Source organism: Hyposmocoma kahamanoa, unplaced genomic scaffold (genome assembly GCF_003589595.1).
Source record: "Hyposmocoma kahamanoa isolate Upper Pololo Valley unplaced genomic scaffold, ASM358959v1 64, whole genome shotgun sequence".
Lineage (NCBI taxonomy): Eukaryota > Metazoa > Arthropoda > Insecta > Lepidoptera > Cosmopterigidae > Hyposmocoma > Hyposmocoma kahamanoa.
Genome location: NW_020653852.1, coordinates 19,389,104 through 19,414,473, shown reverse-complemented (window position 1 = coordinate 19,414,473; position 25,370 = coordinate 19,389,104). Strand labels below are relative to the sequence as shown.

General features: G+C 35.7%; 1 protein-coding gene across 1 annotated transcript; it reads right to left on the bottom strand.

Moving 5' to 3' along the window:
* Positions 1-1,900: 1,900 nt before the first annotated feature.
* On the bottom strand, positions 1,901-17,483 carry LOC113230975. The gene is made up of 10 exons (XM_026465091.1): positions 17,302-17,483; positions 16,367-16,576; positions 16,036-16,225; positions 14,256-14,428; positions 11,208-11,318; positions 10,113-10,268; positions 7,141-7,318; positions 5,041-5,258; positions 3,384-3,549; positions 1,901-2,082 (listed from the first exon to the last, which is right to left on the bottom strand). The coding sequence occupies exons 1-10, from the start codon at positions 17,481-17,483 to the stop codon at positions 1,987-1,989; spliced, it is 1,680 nt and encodes a 559-aa protein (XP_026320876.1). The 3' UTR covers positions 1,901-1,986.
* Positions 17,484-25,370: the final 7,887 nt, after the last annotated feature.

Below are 25,370 nucleotides of genomic sequence, written 5' to 3'. Positions count from 1 at the left end.
TTATTTTTTAAATGGTTAAAGTGTTTAAACACGTAAGTACATATAGAAACACAACTACAACATTATTTTTTGAGACAATTTGTAGCAAATACTTAATAGGAAATAATAATTTGTCGCCAATGTTTCTCTAATTTCAATAAATAATACCTACGCATATTCAAATATAATAAATCCCGAGAAGTCCCGTGGTTTATAGAAAGAATGTCCACATAAGGCTGCTAACAGATTGACAGCATGTTTGCAGTTAATGCGGGAAGTCGTAATCAACTTCACGCATCCATGCAGTTATTGCGTGAAGTCGTTATCAACTTCATGCAGTCGAGGTCTCGGCTGCTTTAAGTTGATTACGACGCATTAACTACAAACATGCAGTCAATCTGTCAGCAGCCTTATTCTTTAGTCTAGTTAAATTAACTCATACCACTCCATTAAAATAACTAAATTATCGAAAATAGCGACTCGGTATTCACCGAGTTGAAAAAATAACGGAAAAACATAACTAATATTTATGTACAATCCACCAGCTAAGTTTCTTGCAAGTATGAATGAATAAAATTGTTAATCGATTAACGTACTTCGCACTCGCCTCATGTTCACAGAGGTCAAAATAATTCGGTGCTATAAACAATTAATGGTGCTGACTGTACAATCGTTGTGATCAACTTAGTATTTATTATAGACCAATTTATATCATGTTGTTAGGTTAAGTAGTTATTTAATAAAAAACCTATTTTTTGTATTTGTTGTTTTATTATTATCAACGTCCATAGCTCGACTTCACCCACTGCTGGGTATAGAACTTCCGTAATAACGACTTTCCATTACGATTTTACGTTAGTATCCACATATTATTATTATAATGTAAATATTGGGTCAGGTTTAACTGCCTCTGTGGCCGAAAGATTCGCATGCTGGACTGCCACGCAGAGGTCTCGCGTCCGATTCCTAGGCGGGTGAAATATTTGTAAGGCATAAGTTTATTTCTCTCGTGAGTTTGGGTGTAATATGTGGTTGTCTGTGTGTGTCCATGGCACCCGCGATACAGGGTTTCCCTAGTGCAGGGCTTTGAGTATGCGCGCGTTTTTATGCGCGTGTTATTAGTCTAAAGTAATACAGTAAATTGAAAAGAAATCAAATTTAAATTAATTTTGTATTTGCTTAAAAGGTTGTTCGTTAAATGCTCTAAACGCGGAAGGCTTTGCTAAACAACTTACTATCAAATACATGGGGCCTACCACAACCTCTTCAAACAATATTATTTTAACCTTACATTGACTTTTCATACTATGGCGCGCTTAAAGTAAGCTTATTATAATGTTAAAACTATGATGTTTTATTGTTCTTGTGTCAAATTTAGCAATCTTAAAATATTTACACGGACGCAATGGAAACAATGTTATTTTCAGTTTTATTGTCTTAATATTGATTTGTAATGATTAAAAGTTAAGTTGAACTTATTTATTTACATATCTCTTCAATATTTTGTTTATTTTTATTGAATTGGAAATTATTTCTCTAAACAAAAATACCCGATGTTTATTTCGTAAAATTATGAGTTTTTCTTTTGCTTGTTTACATAGTTCATTATTACTAGGCAGATTTATAAGTTTAGAGAAGAGGACAGTAATCTATTTTCATACTTACTTTGCAGGCCTTGGCCTGGAAGAAGTAGCTTGGTCCATAAATGACAAACCTTCCATGTTCGTTTTTTGAAAGTAATGCAAACATTTCCGAGAATGTTTGAGAAAATGTCACTTTACTCCGTCTTCAAAAAAGTCAGACCATAGTATCTTACAAATAACCCTGTATATGTATGTAATAAGGTCGCTACACCATTCCAAAAAATAAAACTTCTTCCCTTCTTGAGTGTACTTATATTTATAACATATCATATTATTTAAATTGAGTAAAACATCGGGTTTATTTATTAATTAAAAGCATATTATGTTAACATTATTCTTATTGTTTGTTTAAATACACCTAACACTAAGTCATTGGCATTCCTCTCATGGCAGTAAGTAATCTGGCTTCATCGGTGAGGAACCACTGCCACAGCTTGCGTAAATTGTGTTTGTCGGCGTTCTGGAAAATTTTCAAAAATGTATGTTATTGCAAACTATATAGAGTAATTCAAAATACGTAACATTTTAAAAATGACCGCCAAGTCATTTATCGGCGGGATGAGGTGATCGACACTATGTCAAAGTAAATTAATCTTTATATCATAGGTAAGTAAATTACATTTTAAATCGTCACACTGATTAAACTCTGCTGCTCACTCGTAAGCCAGGTTCCCCTGAGAAGAATGAGCAAGAAACTCTAGGGGTTGCTCTTTATAAACATACATTTGAATACGTTTATCATTACAATATTTCATTTAAGCATTTCGACGTGTCCCAACACAAACGTATCCGTCAGACGTAACTTTGCAATGTTAACTTATGAAAATAAACATTAATAATTAGTGAATTAACTCCAACTGTGATGGAGTTAATTCTCTGATTAGTTTGTATTTCAATTAGAATAGAAATGAATTATTTCGTATAAAGGCACAGTACACACATTGCAATACATAATACATTGCCACAACTATATAAGACTTTAAATCAAATGGAAAGCACAACGCAACATAACAGGCAGCATGTGCGCTATGTTGTTGAATCCGTCAACCTTATTGTCGCCTCACTGACAGAACTACGAAGGTATTTTTTACATCTAGGCACTTTAATCTCTTTACACCTAAGCCCAAAATTATATGAACGCGTATCTGTCCCATTTACGTCGTTTAAATTTTGTCGATCGACATTTTTTTGCGTGCGCCCGACGTTAAGCGACACGCCTATCCATAACAGTTGCAGTATCATTCAGAGCTTTAAATCGCAAAGATCTTATGGCCACTGCCACTGCGCCCGTCACCCTGAGACAATAAGTTAAAAAGTTCAATGTGCCTGTAATTTCACCAGCTCCCTTACCCTACAAAACCAGAATGCAGTAATGCTGACGTTACTGCTCGGCGGCAGAAATAAGTAAGGTAGCAGTACTTCCCTGGACGAACTCTTTCACAAGGAGACCTACTGCTAATAATCAAGCTAAATTTTACGGATTTCGATGTCATGCTAAACGGTTTCATAGGAGCTTCCTCACGTACTCTTAGGTTGTGGAATGAACTCACTGTCGGGGTTTTCCCGCAGCATGGAGTCCTTCGAAAGGGGCTTGAGAGGGGACCTAAAGGGTTGGCAATGCACTCGTGATTCTCGAGACTCGTGTTGTTGCAGGCGTACATAGGCTAGGGTGACCGCTTTTCATCAGGCGGGACGTATGCTTGTTTTAAATATGTATAAAAAAGGAATGAAATGTATCAGGATAATAATAAAGAACACTACCTTAGTAGTAGTTAACAGTCCCCCGACAGCCAAAACTCGCTTTTCAACAGTGTCCATCTCTGTTTGCAGTGTGTGCATCAAGGTTGCGACAGTTCTGTCGCGGCAGTTAGGCTGCTTGGTGCAGCCGTCGAAAATGTAGGACTGTAGAGGTTGTAGGGATGATTTCCTAAAGAAAATAATTTGTAATTAGGCCTTTATTTACAGTCAAAAGAAGGTCGTTATTATTATTGATAGAAAAATCGAACACAAAGGAAAATTCCTTCGGACAAGCTGGACACAAAGCAGCGACTGAGCCGTAGCTGACGATCTCCCAACTGAGCTACGGAACAAACCAGCATAAAGAAAAGTTATATATTATTAATTAATAATAGAGGTAACCCGAAACGGAGCGAACATTAAAAATGTAATTTCTTTTAAATATCGCGGTCATTACATTACCGTTGACTTTAAAGACAATGCCGACAATAAGAGCATAGGGCTCTAGCGGTAAGAGATAATACGTTGATCCGTAGGTTTTACGGGCGTTCGGAAGAAGTGAAAATTACGCTTTTCAAAGCTTACTGTCAAAGTTTCTATACTGGGAACCTATGGGTCAATTATTATTAGAATAATGTTGGAACTGCTTCGTTTCTGCAGTGCATCGGGGATGTTTTCAGAATATAAGACGGATAGTTTTGCTGCCATCCTCCGGAAAAACACAGCATCCCTGATGCACAGAGTGCGGGACAGCCCCAACAGCATCCTACAAACTGCAGCTGATAGGATTACATCTCCCATGGGACAGTGCTTCGTGAGGAAGTTGAATTGATTTATTATAAAATACCTACTAACACTAATTTATAAGCTTTTTCCCTATTATTATTACTAACAGACTACGGAACTAGTTGTCTGTAGTAAAATATTTTAAATTTAATATAAAATTAATATTACAACATAAAGAAAAATTCCTTTAATCTGACTGAACAGGAATTAGCATCTGTGGTGTCATGGCAATGAAAACGTTATGGTTTTCAATAAAATAAGTAGAAGAAGATGATGCCTTTATCTAGAATAAATCTCAAACTGTTTTAGATCGTTGAACATCATAAATGTAATTGAAATAACATGCTAAAGACTGTATTCAGTGTTGGTTTTTGTAATAGGTGTACATGCAGAAATTTCCCTACTTTTCGGTAAAACAATGACATAATCGTGGCAACATAATACTCTGTATAAAGTTAGGTTTCTTTTTATAATATCAAGTGACGGGATGAGCAAGTCGTGCGCCAGACGATGTCTGCTACACGCCTGTCCATAACAGTTGTAGTGCCACTCAGAGCTTTAAATCGCAAAGATCTGAGGGGCACTGCCACTGCGCCCGTCACCCTGCGACATAAGTTGACAAGTCCCATGTGCCTGTAATTTCACCAGCACCTTTACCCTTCAAAACCGGAACACAGTAACGCTGACATTACTGCTTGGCGGTAGAAATAGGTAAGGTGGCAGTACTAAGCTGGACGAACTATTTCACAAGGAACTACCACTAAAAATAAACATATTATTGATAAATTTCGAACTCTGGTTAAGCCGTTATAGCCATTGCGTGACTTAAAACTACATCCAAAGTACATCTTGTTGTCTGGTTGATTGGACCATTTAATTTTTTTTAAATACTCACAATTCTCGTAATCGTTCTTCCTTCCTTCGATATCCCTCCTTAACATCGCCAAACAACGCCTGAACATTTATCACTAAATCGTTATACACTTTCACCAGTACGCCAGAATCAATATGAGTTGTCTCTAATATACTGGATAGTGCTTGCGTGAGTGCGTCTGACGATTGAAGCTTGAGTTCGCATTGCGTTTGTTCTGCGCATATTGAGTTCATAGAATCCTGAAAAATAGATTTTATATTATTCATACATCCCACTGCTGGGCACGGGTCTTCTCTCAGGCGACGGTTTGGGTCTCCTCTCACACGTTTTCCGAGGTTTGTGTACCTTCGACATGCAGGTTTCATCACGTTCTCCTACATTAAATTCCGAGAAACTCAGAGGTGCGAGCTCAGATACGAACCCGCGGCCTCTGCTAGAGAGTCGACACGTCAAACCGTTAGGCTACAACGGCTTTTTTATACCACGACGTAGTATGACATTTTCCTAGTAAACATAGAAATGAGACTCCAGTGAATGTTATAAATTATAAGATGCTTTGAATTATTGGGTGATATATCGTTTATTGTACCTACTCGTTCTATGAGATACTATCGCCCTATTGCAGTTCCCTTAGCGAGGACTAGAGATGCACCGAGTACTCGTTTGCTACTCGGTACTCGGTGTACTCGACCGAGGCCGTTCTTTTACTACTCGTACTCGGCCGAATAACTCTGTTCATGAGAAGAGTTACTCGGTTAAAATAAAGCATTACAGCTATAGACATAATACAGTAAAACCATTGACTTACAATTATATGGACGTCGGGTCCGCGCTAAAAAGTGTCCGCACTTGTAAGGCGCTAAAATCGTATACAGAGCGCGACACTCCGCTTTAGTCTTCATTTGTTCTACTGACAGCGCGATACTGCGATGACATTACAATTTAAATTTCGAATAGGTTCACTTGGGACATTTTTTTCGTGGTTTTTGTATTAGACCCGTCGTCCATTTATTTGTAAGTCAATGAGTAAAACCAACAATATATTTCAAATAATCAAAAGAGATTTATTACTACAAATGTAACAATTTGTAGCAATTTAGTAATTTAAAAAGAAAGTTTACATTATTAATGACAACTTATGATGTAGGAATACAAGGCTTTCTGCGCATTCAGGTAATAGTCTGTCCCGCGTTTCTTTCACATTATCCGCTTCGGAAAATAACCGCTCGCTATACACAGTGCTGGCAGGTGCACCCTTTGCAAAGGACTCACGCTAGCGCGACAACAAACTTTCATTGACATATCGGTCTAATTCTAGAGCAATGGGCCTTTTAGGATCGCATTCCGGTTTAATGAATCGAGTAACTCGGCCGAGTAGGCGGCTCGGCAAATGTTAAACCGAGTAATATGCGGTGCTCGGTTAGTCGGTAAAACTTGTACTCGCCGCCTCTCTAGCGACGACTAACTATAAACAAAATAGTTTTCTATGTAGAGCTAGCAAGAGCTTGGATAGTGTGCTGAGCAATCATGACCTGGAAGTTGATATATTCAATTGTAATAAATAAATAAATTAGCGCAGGTATTGGGTTGTTATATTTACGTAAGTGCATGTTGTTAAGAAATACTGCTTATTGTTCGTTTGTTTAATACTCGTGTATGATTTCTCCGAAGCTATAAGTTGAAACCTGTAATTGGCTTTATGTTTATGTTCCTGTATTTATTAAATGTGAGAAGCTGTTGGTTCTTTTCTAGTCAAAGACGTTATTCGTAATCGCCATTACGAATAAGCAACTAAGCTACAGGTCGAGTTACTAAGTCGACGAATTTCTTCTATGTGTCTGTTATAGAATAGATCGTTCCATTAAATTTTCGGCTTTCGACACAGTAGCGACTGTGCGAGAATTTATGAACCTTCTCACTGAGCCGGTAACTTTCCAGTTACCACAAGCTGACGTTGATGCCGCTTTTTATGAACATGTATTATTGATTTGTTTTTATTTTTTTGTGAAATAACTCCCGAATCCGTGATCGCAGGTTCGAATCCCGTCGGGTCGAGGGATTTTTTTCTTTGTGACCGATCTTTGTATTTAAACATTATAAATTTATTTCTTTGAAACTCACAATTCGACTCGCGACGGCTTCGTTTTGAATAACAACGTACTCCTTGAGCTGTGCTGCGAACTGTAATAGGTCCTCGACTGTACGTAGCTCGTGACGTAGGCCGTAGTACAGGATTCGGTCAAGGGCCAATGCTTGGTGACATATTTCCAGAAGATAGCTTAGGTCGGCGTGGACTTGTCTGTAAAATAATGTAAATAGAACATTATTATTATTGTTAACGAGTGAGAGAACAATTATAATATCAAGTGTAGTCGTCACAAAATAAGAGGCACCTTTTGACACTTGTCATCGCAACGTATATAGGGAGGGATGTGAACTAAACTAAACTAAACTAGTAGCTGACGCGATGAGTGACAGGAAAACAGTAAGTGAAGGAACAGCCCAGGGCTCCGTACTGGGCCCCCTACACTACCTGTCCTACGTAAATAATTTACCACATGTAATACAACAAAGCCAAATTTTCCAATTTGCTGACGATACTTGCCTAGTAGTGGCTCATCATGATCTGAAAGACGCCCTTCATAAAATGCAAACAGATTTCACTAATCTGGTGAAATGGTCCCACGATGCAGGCTTAGTACTAAATGCTGATAAGACCAAACTGATTTATGTAAGCTCGAGCCAAAATAGGAAAAACCAAGAATTAAAACTCATTGCGCATAAACATGATTGCTTGCACAGGGGAAATAGCTCAAGCATTTGCGACTGTCCAGATATTGAGCTAGTTAGTAGTCACACCTATTTAGGACTTATAATTGACGACCGAATGAAATGGACGGATCATATAAACAAGGTGTGTGACAGACTTAAAGCCTTGTTGTCCAAATTCTCTATAATCAAATATAAGATGCCTTTCTTGACCCTGCTCAATCTATATAAAGCACTTGGGGAATCGATCATTGGATACGGTTTAAGCAGTTACGGTTTAACTTCAAAGACTCATCTGGACAGGATCTATGAGCTACAGATACGGTTATTGAAAACTATTGTTCCTGATAAAGTTAAATATCAATTTATAAATAACAACGATGGTTTATTCAACTTTTGCAAAGTATTACCAGTTCATGAAAATGTCAAATATTGTATACTTGCTGAACAGTACTTTGTTAAGGATTGGCAGGTAATCTATAGCGGAGTCATAAGAACCCGTCGACAGCGCGAGGGTAGACTTGTAGTGCCGTCTTATACCAATCTCTACGGCAAAAATAAGCTGAATGTCAAAGTACCTTCCCTAATTAATGAGTTACCTAAACAACTAAAGGAGGAAATTAATGAAAGAAACATTAAGTACAAATTAAAGGAACACTTCTTAAATAAGAAAAAAAAAATTCAATGACACTACAGAAAGTCCAAACTTAAAATAAAACACGCTTTATCACACATCTTTCGATTCCACAAACTTACCTGACAACTAACGCACACTAAGACATTACACAAGTCACATTGCAACGACACTATCATTACGCAGGTCGCACGCATAGGATTAGTATATCATGATCGCACGTGACATCATACCATTCACTCACACAAACACAACATACATTCATCATTTTTCTTTTTGTTATTGTTAAAACCGCTTAGCGATTAATCGTCGCTATTTAGAAAAACTTACTTTAGTTTGTAAAATACTGTTAAGTTTAAGATTATGAATTAATAATGTAACAAGTTATCATAAATAAAAATAAATAAAATAAAAACATATCGGTAACCATATTGACGATTCTCACGAGAAATCGATTCGAAATCTTATGAGTCTATGATCGTTTAGATTATTTTTGGGGTTATTGGTTTAAAGTTTAATAAAACAATTAACATTTATTTAAGCGTTATAGATTTTAATATAAATAATAAGTAATTATTGAAAAAAATCATGAATTTACTAAATTTGATCATCTTTTGCTGTCCCGCTTCTTTTCATACAATACAATAAAATAATTCTTATAGGACACGGAGTCAATAAGCATTAAAAATAAATTAGTCAATTTTATTCATTTTGTACAAAACCAATTGATAAAATTTGACCAACGTGTGCTGTTCCGACGCTCAGCCTTACGAAGACAGTCCCAAGATAGTAAGAGAGGGACCGAATAAATCACTGACACTGGGACCAAAGTCAGACACACTGAGTGAAAGGTCCGACCGAATCCAATATGGACGCGCAATCCAACGAGGACAGCCACAAGATAGTAAGAGAGGGCCCGAAAAATCTACCGACACTGGATTCAAAGCGACACGAATCAAAAATATTCAAATATAGACAAAAACAGCGGCACACGTTCTTTCACCTCGAGCTTCAACAAGCCTTCAATGAAATGATCATTACATGTCAGTCAAACAGCACTAAAAAAAATTTGGTCACTTTTATTCATTTCATGGACAACTCACACTTGACCAATTGTAGTCAAAAGTTAATTAAATTATAATATAGTTTTACTACTTTATTTATATCACATTTGTGATCTGTTAACTTATTGTTACCTCTTACAGGAGGAAAACTAAAGCCTCTCTATGAATATATATGTATGGAAGAGTTTAATGTTAAAATTGTGGATATTAGTTTCATTTTTAAAAAGCTATTGATGTCAATTTATACATTAGGTACCTAACGTACGTTAAAGCTTTTCGATATGTCTTATATTTATGGAATAACCACCTGAGCACACTTAACGATTACATCCTGTATGTACTCATAAAAAATGTCTAGGGATCCAGTATGTATTTGCTAATTACTTATAATCAGGTTTTTTAATTATTTCTTTTAACACTAATAGATTTTTTGGTTAATTTCATTTTCAAATTATAAAATTAACCAGTAGTAATCCATCAATGGTAAAAAAATACTGATTTTATAACCACCAGTGGATTTTAACTGGTTTTCAGTAACTGGCAAAAACGTACTTGATCCCCATACACTTTTGATGTGTGTGTGTGTATATAATACGTAAAGCGTATCGAAATTTTGTCAAACTTACTGTCTGACAGTAAATGCAGATCTGGAGGCAGTATCCACAGCTAACTTTGTCCTCCAAGCGACGAGCTCCTTCACCGCGGTCTGCGTCTGCTGCTCCAGGATGGATTCTTCTTGAGCCAACAGGTCTAAAGCTGTTTGAGCCTCCATTGAGCATACGCTGGAAGAATGTAGGTTTGACAAGTTAATCAATATGATGAGTCAATTATTTGGCAGATTAAAAATGTTTTACCTAGAAAATGTTTATCAAGAATTGTTTTTAGTAAAAATAAACTGACCGTTCTTGACAATCGTCTTCACAAAGTCGCAAATTCATTTAAGGGCCAGTGCATACACTTTTTTATAAAAATATCACTCGTTGTTTAAAATTTGCTATTTACGAGGTTTAAAGCCACAGTGAAACAAAAACTTTGTATTAAAGATCATTATACAGCTAGTTGATTTTGGTCATACACGTGTGCAGAAGTGCAGTGCCACTCAGAGCTTTAATTCACAAAGATCTGCGCCCGACACCCTGAGACATAAGTTGACAAGTCCCATGTGCCTGTAATTTAACCAGCACCCTTACCCTTCGAAACCGGAACGCAGTAATGCTCACATTGCTGCTTGGCGGTAGGAATATGTAAGGTGGCAGTACTTTCCTGGACGAACTCCTTCACAAGGAGCTCTACTGCTACTAAATGAATAAATTGTAAATGATAAAAGTGTACAAATGTTATTAACAAAGAACAATCCCTCAAAGGAATCGCCTTACGAAAGAGTAGTTAGCAGTCTTAACATTATGTTGCATGTTTTCAATTAAAAACTACGACCAACCAAGATTTCATAGAGTTTAACATTATGATAGTGTGAATTTTAGCGGTTCTGATAGCAATCGTGGGTTAAGGCCCTTCCTTTTTTTCTTCTTGAGATCCAATCGCGCTCTCAAAGAATCACAGTGTGGTGCCGCTTCGGCAAACGGAGTTGAGCAGTGTGATTTGGTGTACCTGCGTGTGCGCCGGGCCCCGCCCCAGATGCACGTCAAGCAAGGACAAGAAACTTAAACTTTCGGTAACAATGCAGTATTGTTAGTTCCGGGTCAGGCAAAATATGTACTCACGTGATTTGACTGGGATGAACATGATTGTAGTTCTCAACTAGAGCAAGTTTCGCCTGTTCGCCAGCCAACTCCGCTTTTGAGTCTATGTACGAACAAAGGGCATGTGACAGTCTGAAAAAATATATTTTGTATGGTGTTATTAGACCAGGGGGTCGATTCAGAACCTTACGATAACTCGGTTGTCGACCGATTCGATTTGACATCGTGACTTTTCATTTTTATTCACAACTCCCGAATCGAACGTCAAACTGTCGTATTCGAAACCGAACCGAAATGACATCACACCCTTACAATTACTCGAACTTCTCGACCGGCAAAGGCTACACGTTATTCAGAACTGCCTCAGTGGCCGAACGGTTACCATGTCGGACTGCCACGCAGTGGTGCCAGGTTCGATTCCCGGGCCGGGAGAAATATTTGTATGACCTACATTTATTTCTCTCGTGAGTTTGGATGTAATTTGTGGTTGTCTATGTGTGTGTCCATGGCACCCGCGACACAGGGTTTCCCTAGTGCGGGGCTATGTTGAGTGTGTGCGTTATTATTATTATTATAAAAAAAAAAGAACACAGTTATCGAATGAAAGTTTCCAAACGTCTTATTGTTAACAAAGCAAGAACGAAATCTCTTATTATTTAAAATGAAGTCCAGATTTTGTTCAATTTTATTAATTTATTTTAATTCAAAACCAAAGCATTCCTATATTTTAGGCCTTTAAAGTCGTAAAAATGTATATAAAAGGATTTACATTTTTCTTATAATCTATTTTACCGATTAACTCCGATATCCGAATCGAACGTACTCTAACTCGTAACTCGAATAGCTCGGAAAGCGTCCTTCGATTCGAGAACGATATCCAATCGAAAGATTCGGTTAAAATATCGAAGAGTTCTGAATCGCGATCCAGTACCGCTAAGTGACAATTATCGCTACAGACGACGTTAAGGCTAATTATTATAACCAGTGATTGGAATTGAAGGAGTTAATTTACCTAAAGTATGAACGTTTTCTTAGTATGGACTCACCCTACCCTATAATAATTTACCCCATAGTAAATTATTAGCAAATTATGAACAGTAGGTCATTTCTGTTGCTTTATAATGTGTCAACATAAGTAGGGTTACAATCTAGTACAGAACTTATTATATTTAACTCTTATCAATGTACTTTGATTGTCATTTGTTTTCTTGTCTATACATTTTTATAGTTTATGTAATCACATAATAAAAGACATTAAAATATGAATGTGGGTTTAAATTCATAAAAACATCACATTAGTGTTTGAATGCCTAATTATGCATAGTTACATACACTGCTTTATCTACACACATACTATAAGCCCTCTGTGATGTGTTCAGGAACCGCATGTTACGACTGACGAAATGGCGGCAAATAAACACTTGTCTCACGCATGCCACGCCACCGTAGTTTTTTTTAAATTCATAGGCAAACTAGAGTCGGCCCCAACAATCATATCGTTCGATATCAAGTAACGTGTGAAATTTGTCAAAATTGTTTGCTAACATTTCATTTCGAATAAAACTTCATCTCGACTGATGTTAGAATAGAGGTCGAATCGTATAGGGAGAATAAAAAAAAAGAATAGAGAAGGTTCTCGCGTATACTGAAAAGGGATACCAACAGAGTACCTATGGAATTCTGGGTTGTCTACTTTTAAAATTTTACCCCGTTAAAGAAGTTGAAATGAAAATAAAGCCGTGGTAGCCTAATGGTTTGACATACTGCCTCTCAAGCAGAGGATCGTGGATTCGAATCCAGATTCGCACCTCTGAGATCAAAGTCCTCGGAAAACGTGTGCAGTCCCCAACCCTCATTGGGCCAGTGTGGTGGACTGTCGCCTACGCACTCGCCTGAGAGGAGACCCGTGCCCAGCAGTGGGGCGTATAAATGGGTTCATGATAATGATGAAATCTGCCGAGTCTAAGGAGGGAGAATCCGCCAGACCACATTTAGCTTGGTTGAGTTTTAGTAACCAAATAAAACAATTATGACAAATCATTACTTTTTTATTGGCCCTTGAACAGTATTAACTTATTATACATATTTCGAACTGAAAAAGTATTGAAAGGTAAAAAAATACAATATTTAAAATGACCCATAAACTGGGGAAAAAATAGTGGCAAAAGCCCTAAAATCCCTAAAATCAGCTTAAGCCTGTCTAATTTAATTTATACGTTATTTATTTGATCTCTCTTTCTCGCGTATCATAACTACTGCTGGTAGAAGCGAGATGGACATATTTGACAAAAGTAAGATATTCTCCTTATTGTAGGTTTATACGATGCAAACAAAAATCTTCAATCAAGAAAAACACTTCAAATATCATCTAAAATACATGGAATCGTAATATTCCAGGCTTGTAAGAGTATTTCACTAGTAATTCATACAACAAAATTCATTGATTGTAATGAAAAATTAAAACTTACATGTGAAAAGTTATGTTGGGACTTTTTCGTTCTGTACGGCTTTTACAGCCTAAAATATAACAATGCACCATTATTGTGAGCTGCAATAATTGTCAATTACTACAAAGAAACGGTTAGTACCTTTGTAAAACACTTCTTAAAAGCACAAATGCATAAAATCGATGCACATCAAACACTCGGAAGGATTTGCTGGACTCAACGACCGTTGAGTCATACAACCGCAACCGCATATGTAGAAAGGGACAAAAAATAATATTGTTTTCTCGTTTACTCTGATATGTCTGTGCATAAATCTATCTCGCTTATACGGTTTTTACTATTTATAGAGCCCCTCCCCAATTCTCCCTCTACGGGTTGAATCAAAATGTTTTACTTTTCAGAGATATTCGAAATTTGAATGTAATCATAAAATAGAAATTGATGTATAATAACAATAACATTTTCACAGATAAGAAATTTGTTCTAACAAAATAGGTTCTATTTGTGGTGGTCGTAATTTGCGATTTTTAAACACATCGTACTGGGTTTATGAAATGTGTGTAGATAAAATAAATAAATTTACCATCACATGCATTAATATGTGAAAATAAAAAGGCTTTACCTCTCCTCCATACTCCGGGCCTCAATCAAAGCAGTTTTTAAATCCTCATCAGTAAAATCATGCTGGCGTTTAAACTTCTTTGAAGTGTAGAGATCAAAATGTGAACAGAACAACGCTTGTGTTTGTTTGTATGAATCAAGTGGACCAAACCTTATGAACTTCTTAGCTATGTCCTGGAATGTGCGAAATAAAGTATAGTTGGAACAACGCTGCATCTTCCTAAACTTAAGATATAAATGAAACTTAAAATTTAAAACCTGGTATGGAAAAGGCAATCGGACAAAACACGTGTATACACTCATAGTGCGCACTAGGAAAACCCTGTATCGCGGATGCCATGGACACACACATAGACAACCACAAATTACACCCAAACTCACGAGAGAAATAAATGTAGGCCATACAAAAATATTTCTCCCGAATCGAACCCGGGGCTTCTGTGTGGCAGGCCAACAAGGTAACCATTCGGCCATAGAGACAGTTAATCTGAAAACATCTCAGATGTAGTTTGTGCCACTTGGTTCCATCGAAATGCCGAGATCCATGACAATCAAAACATGCCACTAATAGCTGCTGAAAACACAAAGAAAATCTATTCGGCCACCTGAGCCCACTCGTTAGGGAACTTTAAGGTAAATTTAGTAGTAGTAGAGCTCCTTGTGAAAATGTTCGTCCAAAGAAGTACCACCTTATCTAATGTGTGCATTACTGCGTTCCAGTTTTGAAGAGTGTTGTTGACATTACAGGCGCATGGGACTTGTCAACTTATGTCTCAGGGTGACTGACATGCACAGTGGCAGTGCCCCTCAGATCTTTGCAATTTAAAGCTCTGAGTGGCACTGCAACTGTTATGGATAGGTATGTCGCTTACCACCAGGCGCACTACTTGTTCGTCCCGTTACTTGATGTCACAAAAACATCAAGCGGCTGAAGAAAAATGTTCTATATAGTTATTTTTAAAACACTAACAACCTTGCTGAACTAGTTTACTAACATGACAAATAACAACTTTTGTTCCTTGACTTTTTACAAAACATAATAAATTTCCGAAGTTTCAAACTTACATTAAGTCTTTAAGTAAAAAGTCATATTACAAAATTGAAGACTACATGTTAGATAGAGATGTGTGGAAAGATGACATAGGTCTAGATTCCACACAAAGATTCAAAATTTATTCAATAGCATTTAAGTCTATTTCAAAAATATCAATCCCTAGAGTTTCTTGCTTGTTCTTGTCAGGGAAGTCAACTTAGTGAATGAGCAGTAGCTTAAAATACGACGTTTTCAAGTGTAAATACATTTTACCTTTGGAATAAATTATTATTCAACTTTGACTTTCTGAAAAGTGATCTGATTTCCTATTATACATATTGTTATACTATTCACTATATTTAAATCTTTCACAACTAATATAACAAGTTCAAGCTGAATATAACAACAGCTCTAAGTTTTGTATGATACTAATCTTTCAAATAGTCTTTCTTTTTTTAAATATATTTATATATTTATATTTCCCTATACTAAAATAATAATTTGAATAGTGTCTAAATAAATATACAAATGTCAAAAAGTAAACAAAGAGTCTTGTACCGGTAGATTAAAACAGAATGAATTTTGAAACCTAAAATATAATTATGACATTGACATACTTAGTTTCAATTTAAGAGTGTTAAGGCCCATGAACGTGATAAAGTATCATACTATAATGCACACCTTCCATAGTACTAATTGAGCTTGCCGCCAGTGCTTGTAGTGTTTAATGACAAAATGAGCTACTTACAATATCAGTGTGGCAATTGGCATAAATATTCAAAGTATCTGCAACAAGATCGCACACACTGTCTGTCACTGATTCCACCTGGTTGACCAACTGTAGACACTCCTCAGATGCTTTTTTTCCATCTTCTACATACTGCAGGTATGTCGAATTCAGTTTTGTTATTTCCACATTGAGTTCTTTTTTTATTAACCTGTAATTGAGAAAACATTTCAGCAATACGATGTCTACAGGGCTTTTTTAACCGACATAAAAAAAGGAGAAGGTTCTCAATACTGAATTTTTTTGTTGTATGTAGGTACTATGCTAATGCGTAAAAATAATTTTTACTAACTCATTCTGCAAAATAAGGTCCTTAACGAGTCCCTCTTGCCTCTCCAAAACATGCAATCTTTCCTGTAGAATGCAAATGTCTTGTTTGGCATCTTCTAGACTCTCCTGATCTCCTGACAGGCTGATGCCAGGGTGGCATTGTTGTATAGCTAATATTGTGGATTGCAATTCTTCTGGGGAGAGGAGGCCTCTTTTTTCAAGTTCTGTGTACCTGTAACAGAATGAATGGGAAAATGTAAAAATGGAGAAGTGTGCCATCACAATGTATGATTTTTTTTAAAACACACTCTTATAGCCGAGCACTAGGGAAACTGTGGGTGCCATAAACACAGATATAGACACCACTAATTACACCCACACTCACGAGATAAATAAATTCAGGCCATACAACTAATTCTCCCTGGCTGGGAATCTAACCCGGGACTACTGTGTAGCATGGTAACCGTTCAGCCACGGAGCCAGCTAAGACGGTTCAATAAAAGACGGCCAACAATATCACAGCTAGAGTGGAATACCAGTAGTCAATCCATATGCTATCCAGATGGTGACCTTACACAAATAATAAATAATAATAAAATAAAATTAAATAACAAATAATTAGAACATGTCAATTGGTCCATTTCATCCAAATAAATGTGTGAACGTTTCAGACAAAAGGTATGTCAAAAGAGTTCAGTGAAAATTGGACAAACCTTACAGTTGCACAATAAGGAAGTTCTTCCATTACTAAATAATATGCAAATAATAATATAACACTTATTAAAAACTGTAGTTCGGTTGATTTGATTTTACATATATTAAACTGTTTGACCTTCTTTTAGCTTATTAGCGGTGCACGTTGTGGATTTCACCAGTACCGCCAAGACGTAAACAAATTGTAGTCATCGACGTCGTGACACGGTTTTTGTTACTGAAATAACATTATAGAACATGTACCTGTATTCCTCGCGAGCACTCAAAGCATTATTGTGATCCAAATTGTTGTACAACCACAGCAAAATACCAGCGAAGTCGGAGTCGTCAAACATCCATTCAAATGACTTTTTATATGTCTCTACGCCCAAACTTTGAAGAAATAACACAAATTTCTCATCACACAAGTCAGCTTGCACGTTCATTTCTATAAAAATATTTAAAATACAATTTTTTCTACATATTATATTTTTAATAACATTACTTGAATTCCAGAACCGTTGCAAACAAAATTATTTTAAAATTTACTTTTTTTGGACACTTTATTGCCTGGTTAAAGAAACGTCAAAGAAGAAGTAAGAACAACATAACGTTTAACATTTCTGACGTTTATTCCAGTTCTATTTACGTAAAGCGTTAAAATGAAACCAAAGAAGTGGAACTGTCATCAATTGTAATGGCTATGGCTTCCTAGATATTAAGTATTATAAATTGTATCCTTGCGATCAAGTTTTATTTATTTAAAATTTTATATGAAATTAGAAAGTTTCTTCAAGACTTACCAAATAATTAAATACTGTGAATGGATAGGATTTTCGGGGGAAAATGCAAAAAATTAAATTAGGTAGGTACTGAAGAAAAAATTACAATTTAAGCAGTATTTAAAATTGTTCATGATTCTATGTTATGATTTCAATAATTCGTATATGTCAAGAGAACAAAAAGTGGGCAGCGCCTCAAGACGGTCTTTTTCTTTATGTAAGTACTTATAATTATTTTAGAAGGTCACAGTTAAGTTTTCAATTATAATATTGGTAAAAGATAAGGTAACGTACATTTTGTGTTTTTTTCATTGTTTAGTTAAGGTGCCCTGAAAACTACACTCAAAATACATTAAAAAAAAAGTATGTAAATGTAATTTATGCTTAAACTTTCCTTTATATTTTTAACCCATAAGATACAGACTAACGCTTCTATAATAAGATTCCGGTTCATATTCCAAATTGGCCATTCACGAGGCTTGAAACTATAGTGAAACAAAAACTTTATACCTACTAAAGTTTATTAAACAGCTTCTGCGTACTTGGATGACAAAAATCTGTGCTAGTATCCATTTAGCTCTTGCAGGTGTTCCCGATCTAAGATGTTTGAAGTAAATATTGTAAATTATAAAATGTATTCAAAATGTACATATCGCACCCTTACTAATATAAGGGCACAATCCAAAAAAAGTAGATTTTTGGGAAATTTGGGAATTGATAGGGACTTAAATAATAAATGGGATCAAACTTATATAGCTCCATATTTCTGTTATATTTTTTGTACTATATGGGTCTAACTTGTGTAAAGTGTTTTTTTAACTTGCTTGAAACTTATGGAATTTATTTATATTTTTTTTTTATTGCTATTTATAATACATTTATCAAAGAACAAATCTGCCAAATTTCATATTTATAACTTAAATATTAAGCATGTTATTTGAAAAAATTGGTGTAATGTAGGAATCCAGAATCTATACGCGATTTCCCAAAAATCTACTTTTTTTGGATTGTGCCCTTATATTACTAAGGGTGCGATATATTTACAAAGAGCAACCCCTAGAGCTTCTTATTTCAAGTGTAATTTGCTTACCTATGAAATAAAGAAAATGTGAGTTTGAGTTTGACTAACATCGTATTTACCTGGTACCAAAGTGGTGAATTATGATCCACAATTGAAATTAATGAAATGAACCACTTTAAACGGAAGAGCCGTGACAAGTCAATTGCGACACACGATTTGGCACATCCTCGCACTTGAACGGTACAAGTTCAAGGTTGGTATTTGGTACCGAATATTCTGACTTGTTGTTGCTGTTTTAAATTGTAATAAATTGACACGTGGGGAGGGTAGTTGTTTACGTTGTCTAAGAATAGTAAGCGGTATACAAACCTAGGTTCTAGAGTACTTATTTTTGTCGCTACTTCTGGGGCGTCAAGAGCAGATCAGCCATCGCTGCGGACCTGTGTTGAGCAGAGTCGTGCGTACCGATGCTAAACGCACAACGTCTTTTTTGCTCTTATTGCTTGGACATAAAACTCTTTCTGACCAGATCGGTGAGTATTATAAGTATTTCGGTGAGTGTGTCCATGAGCTCCATCAGCTCATCCCGCCCGCCCATTTTACCATAGGACATCCAGACGTACTGAGGGATATCACCCTTACTTGGTCGATATTCCCTTGGAATGGAATTCCGTGCCTGCGACTGTGTTTCCGAACTCATACAACCCGGGTATCTTTATAGTGCGATTGTATTGGCATCTTCTGGGCGAACTCGTTATATCGTAGATTCTATCTTTGCTCCAGAGCTAGGTAAATTGTAAAACTCATCATGAAATGTATTAGGTACTAAATTATACGTACTTATCCCATTGTATTTGTATAATACCAAGTAACGGGACACATAACTCACACTCTCGCCGAGATTGCGGTCGGTTCCACTACCGCGGCGGCTACCCCGTATATATAAGGTATCTATATTTTTGGTGGTGATGTTTGTGACTATAATTGCGCTGCTTGTATTATCTATTTTATTAATTTATTTTTCTAAAGGAAAATTCACTGCATAAAAAAATATTCAGCACAAGCGCAGTTTTATTAATTTTCTTCCATTTTTATTAACATGGACTTCCGCAAAAAAACGACTGAATCTATTAATTACTTTTGTTTTTCTTTATAGAGCTTTAAACATTTTTGTAATCTCTTTCGTTTTTTTTTATCCCGCTTCATACGTCTAAGGAAATGTTCTTTTCTGTCTTAAATTTGACAATTCCTATCGGTTTTTATTACGTAAACTAACTTATTAATTTTGTTGTTTTTCACAACCGTGAGACCATCATAATTCCTGCCATGAAGGTCCTGGCTGAAATCAGTGCTATGTAAACCAAGTCTGCAAGGCTTATACCGAGTTCATAATCCTCACCACACATGTTATAGCATTTTGTTTTAATTACTATTTATATGCAAGATTTTTCATTTTCAATGTTTGTTGTTGTAAATTTTTGTATGTAGCAAACATTGACTTACAAATAAATGGACGACGGGTCTAATACAAAAACCACGAAAAAAATGTCCCAAGTCAACCTATTTAAAGGTAGTGACATGTAAAGGAATATGAAAAAGCTAAAACGTTGAATTTAAATTGTAATGTCATCGCAATACTGTCTAATTCTGCTTGCTTCGCTGTCAGTCGAACAAACGAAGACTAAAGCGTGAATGACGCTCTGTATACGATTTTAACGCCCTATAAGTTCGGACACTTTTTAGCGCGGACCCGACGTCCATATAATTGTAAGTCAATGGTAGCAAATAAATGGAATTTGGAATTTTGATTAATGCACTATGACGCCAACAGAATGAGAATGTGAATAACTCCAAACTTTATTAAAAGGTCTCTATTTGTAAATTGCTGTAAAGCTCGTGTGAATACGCACTAAAACTCGACCTAAACAAGCTTTGAACAAGGATGTCCAAAGAGGCTTGTGAACCACAAAGCCTGTCGATTGTAAGCCGCGGCTTGTTCACATTTTGCTTCCGTCGACTAAGAGCTTTCTAAATTGCGTGGCTCCATTGTCATATCTACCAAAATATTAAGATAGAAGATAATATCTCAGCAACAATATAAATGAATTTGCTGTCGTATATTTCATGTCATGAACTCATGCAGAATTTAATAAAGTTACTATGTGTGCTACGATCATACCGACTCATCCGAAGAACAGAGTCCGATGTGATTATATAGCGAAAAGAGATTAAGGACGTTACGAGAATAATTTCGTTATTCAAACTAAGGCCTTTGTAAAGGTGTTTTTACAATTTATATATCTTGTTTCGTTTCGGAAATTATAAAATCGAACAACAGTCGATCTGACATCCATAGCGAAGAAGAACGAACGAAATGTACTATGTCCTGAGAACAAGTAGTCTTGCACATAGACCTTTGTTCTACGGATGAGTCGATACGTCAAAAGTGCTTTGTGAAACAAAAAAGGAGGAGGTTCTCAATTCGATAGTATTTTTTTTGTGTTACGCGATTACACCGACATTTATGAACCGATTTTGATGAGTCTTTTTTTGTTGGACAGATTGGTCCCGTTTAAACTTGAAGAAAATATTCCACCTCTAGAGTATTGCTTATGACAATAATTGTTACAGACGGATGTCGAACGGGAGAATGGGAAAACACCCCCTGAATCGTGAATGGGTATCTTTATAGTGCGACTGTATAGGCATCTTCTGGGCGAGCTCGTTATATCGTAGATTCTAGCTTGTCTTAGACTACCGAGACGTACAAAATTGAGTCTAGCTTGTAAATGTAGACTCCCGGACTCGAGTTTTTTTTTTTTAAATAAATGACGCACACACTCAACATAGCCCCGCACTAGGGAAACCCTGTATCGCGGGTGCCATGGACACACACATAGACAACCACAAATTACACCCAAACTCACGAGAGAAATGAATGTAGGCCATACAAATATTTCTCCCGACCCGGGAATCGAACCTGGGACCTCTGCGTGGCAGTCCGGCATGGTAACCGTCCGTTTTTACATCACTAGTGGCGACCCTAAACATAATTATGAACTTGAGTGTTTTTATAATGAATTCATTAGAAGGTTTGTTTTATCTTCTTTTGGGATGAGTAGACGTCTAAACTATATATTTTCAACTGAATTATTAATTTGAATGAAAAAAAGGGTTCTGTAAGTAAGTATTCCGAATACAATGGAAACGGTAGCTGAATGCTCCATCGACTACAGGAAGCAGCAGCGTCGAGCGCTCTCCACTGATGTGGCTGTGGTGACTCCACTTTGCTAGAAAAACAATAGACCACGTATTCGAGTACACTCACCATTTTATCAATTTATTACTGCACAATAATCTTTATTTTCTTTTAATGAAGAGATTTAAGATATTGCCATATTGCACGAACAAAAATGTAAAAGTCACAAGAATACCACATACCTTTTTTTTTATAAAAATCCGACCTCAAAAGTTTGTGAAAATACTTCGAAGTCGAGTGGCTTGCATACCGGTTTTTATAGTGTCGCCATCTTTGAAGTCCCGTGTTCGATCCCCGGTTGAGTCAATGCAGAAAATATTTTTTTTATATTATTGTATGGGTCTGGGTGCCTGTGTTGTTGTTTCCGATTTCTATAACACAAGTGCTTTAGGATCACACAACAAATTCACAAGTACTTTCGGATCAGAGCAACTTATGCGATGTTGTCTAATGATAAAAAAAATCTACATGCCAAATTTAATTGAAATCTGTTAGCGGAAAGTGGGTAAAATCCAATAAATCGGATTCATCTCTTACTTTACAACCCTTAGAGGTGGAATATTCTCTTCAAATTTGAATGGGACCACTACTGATGTACCCCCTTTCAAACAAAAACATTATCATCGAAATCGATTCATAAATTTCGGAGTAATCGCGTAAAATACATGAAAAAAACAACAGTCGAATAGAGAAACTTCTCCTTTTTTGAAGTCGGTTAAAAAATAAACATTTAATTTGGTTTTGAACAATGATTTTTAAAAAACGAAAATGGCGGGTTTCTGTAATAGTTACATTTGGCTCACGAATTAATTTTCTGTTTAAGTATAATGAATATCAATTGATTTGATACAATAAAAGTTTCGATTGAAGAAAAATTTAAATCTAAGATCTGGCAGTATGGCTTTTTAAGCCTGTCCCGGAGGACAAACAATTTTATTATAACTTAATTCATTATATTAACAATAATAATTAACCCAATTCATAATAAAAGATAATCCTTGCCTTATTTCTGTGTGTACCTACTTACGCTCCTTTTTAAATTAGATTTTGAATGGTAGTTTTTTTCCAGCTATTTTAGTTAACATAAATTGAAAGTTTGTATTTGTGCGTCCGTGTGTCAGTTAGTTTGTTTGTCTAGGACGCTTTAAGCCCACGTGCGTGTTTGAACACTAGTGTGAAAGACTTTGAAATGATGTGGAGTTGCATTTTGTGTTATATATTTTTTTTAATATTTATAACTATAAACAATAACTTTAGTAACATTTGTAACAATAGTTCCGAAGTTTACCGCAATTACTGAATCGCGATGTTAAGAAGAATGTAATGACCTGTCACTAGATTTTGTATGAAATTGATCTGTTCTTCTACTTGTCTATAGTTATCTGGATCTATTCAACGATTGCATTTCTACTTACGGTTATCGTCACAAATAACATTTGTGTTCTATTTTTTTTTTCATATAAAGACAACAAAATTTTAAAATCTATGTTCGAAGTCTATGTTGTAATATCATTAATAAAATTGAAATTACGTCCATCAGTGTTGTACGGAAGGATATTTTATTACACGCTGTCGACTCTACAAAATTTTGTTCAACGTCTTGCATTGTATGTTAACTACGACACAGAACGATGAACAGTACATCAACAAAGGATTTCAATTTAAAAACATCACTCTGTATATGGTGGTATTGTAAATAAACAACAACCTGTATATCCGCTTTCGTCTAGGATAAATTTAGATGCGTATATTTAAATTAATGACTAGGCATATTCGGATTTCTAAACGAGTCGGCTGTAACTTTTGAAATTGAAACAAGATTCTAATATTTCTGTGTTCAATTGACTAGTTTTTACTGTGAAATAAATGTGAAAAGTCATGGCTGCGTACCACGTCGCACAGTGTACGGAAAATACATAAAACCGGAAATTTTATTTTTTTATGATATCAAGTGACGGGCCGAACAAGTCGTGTACCGACAGGGTGTTAACCGACACGCCTGTCCATCTGATGTGCATTGCCACTGTGCCTGTTGCAGTAAAATGGTAGTACTTTCCTGGACGAACTCTTTCACAAGGAGCTCTAGTGCTTTTATATTTTATTCATATTTACTATATTTTATCTGACTGAATAAACTTAATTAAATTTGTCCTGACTTGACATTCAATTATTTTTGTGAAATTACTCCACTAGTTTGTTGTAATTATCAATACAAAGATCGTACTTAGAATAAATTCTTTCGATCCGGCCGTATTCGAACCGACGTCTTCTAGCAAACCGCAGACGCTATGTCAACTAAGCAACGGAACGAACCAGCGAACCTTACGAATTTTTCTATGTACATCTTTGCTAGAAGACGTCTAATCTAGACATCATACATCTTTGTATTAATAATTATGAATAAACTTAATCAATTTGTTATATAGTTTTTATGACTGGTTCAACATAAAAAATTAAAACTTTGTATGCCGCAAGCTGAATCACAGTGATTCAAAATACATTCTTGTAACGCTTTTGTCACGTGTGTATCATAAAGAAATAAGTAAATCTGAACTTCTAACGCTTAATATGCTATAAAGACTATAGACATAGATATAAATACGAATAAGTGTCAAATTTCACTTAATGCAGTTTTGACATTGCCCTGTACAAGTTATATCCGACGGGTTTCAACGGGGCTTCACATTTACCCCAGTTTGGTTTCAAATTACTGAGTCTAGAGTTAAATTAACTATTTGCAATCAATGTTTGAAGTCTTCTAAGTTGCTTTTGGATCTTGAAATTGTAGCGCTTAAGTCGGATTTTCAACTAGATAAGTACTGTTCAATTAATAAATTGAACATTAAATAAATATTAAAAATTCTTTTTTTGGTTATATTAGTAGGCAACATTTGTAAAATATAATGTAAGATGTCGTGTTGAATATGTGTTACATTGTATGGCAACACTTCTACTATAAAATCTGTTACATACGAGAGTACTGAGCTGTATTTCAAATATATAAAAATTTAAATTTCTAGCCTGCGTTTTATTGAACAGGCTAAGTGTAATAAGCGTACTTTTGACTCTATGTAAAAATTTTCTTATTCTTTATTTGTTGCGTTACTTTATTTAGGGTTATTCGCTTAGTTTAAACAACATTAGTTTTAAAATTGTTACTTTTGAATTTTTTAAGTTGAATTCCTTGTAGCCAAGCTCGATAATAACAAAAAAAATAATAAAGAAAACTGACAGCTACCAATGTCATTTTGAAACAGAACGTTGCCATGTT

What these genes read in the sequence shown, in the direction of transcription:
- LOC113230975 (XM_026465091.1), bottom strand. Translation starts at nt 17,483, where the DNA reads ATGAACGTGCAAGCTGACTTGTGTGATGAGAAATTTGTGTTATTTCTT. An exon ending in GACCTTATTTTGCAGAATGA is followed by an intron (nt 16,226 to 16,366) that starts GTTAGTAAAAAT and finishes TCTCAATTACAG; the next exon opens with GTTAATAAAAAAAGAACTCA. An exon ending in AAGCCGTCGCGAGTCGAATT is followed by an intron (nt 5,259 to 7,140) that starts GTGAGTTTCAAA and finishes TCTATTTTTCAG; the next exon opens with GATTCTATGAACTCAATATG.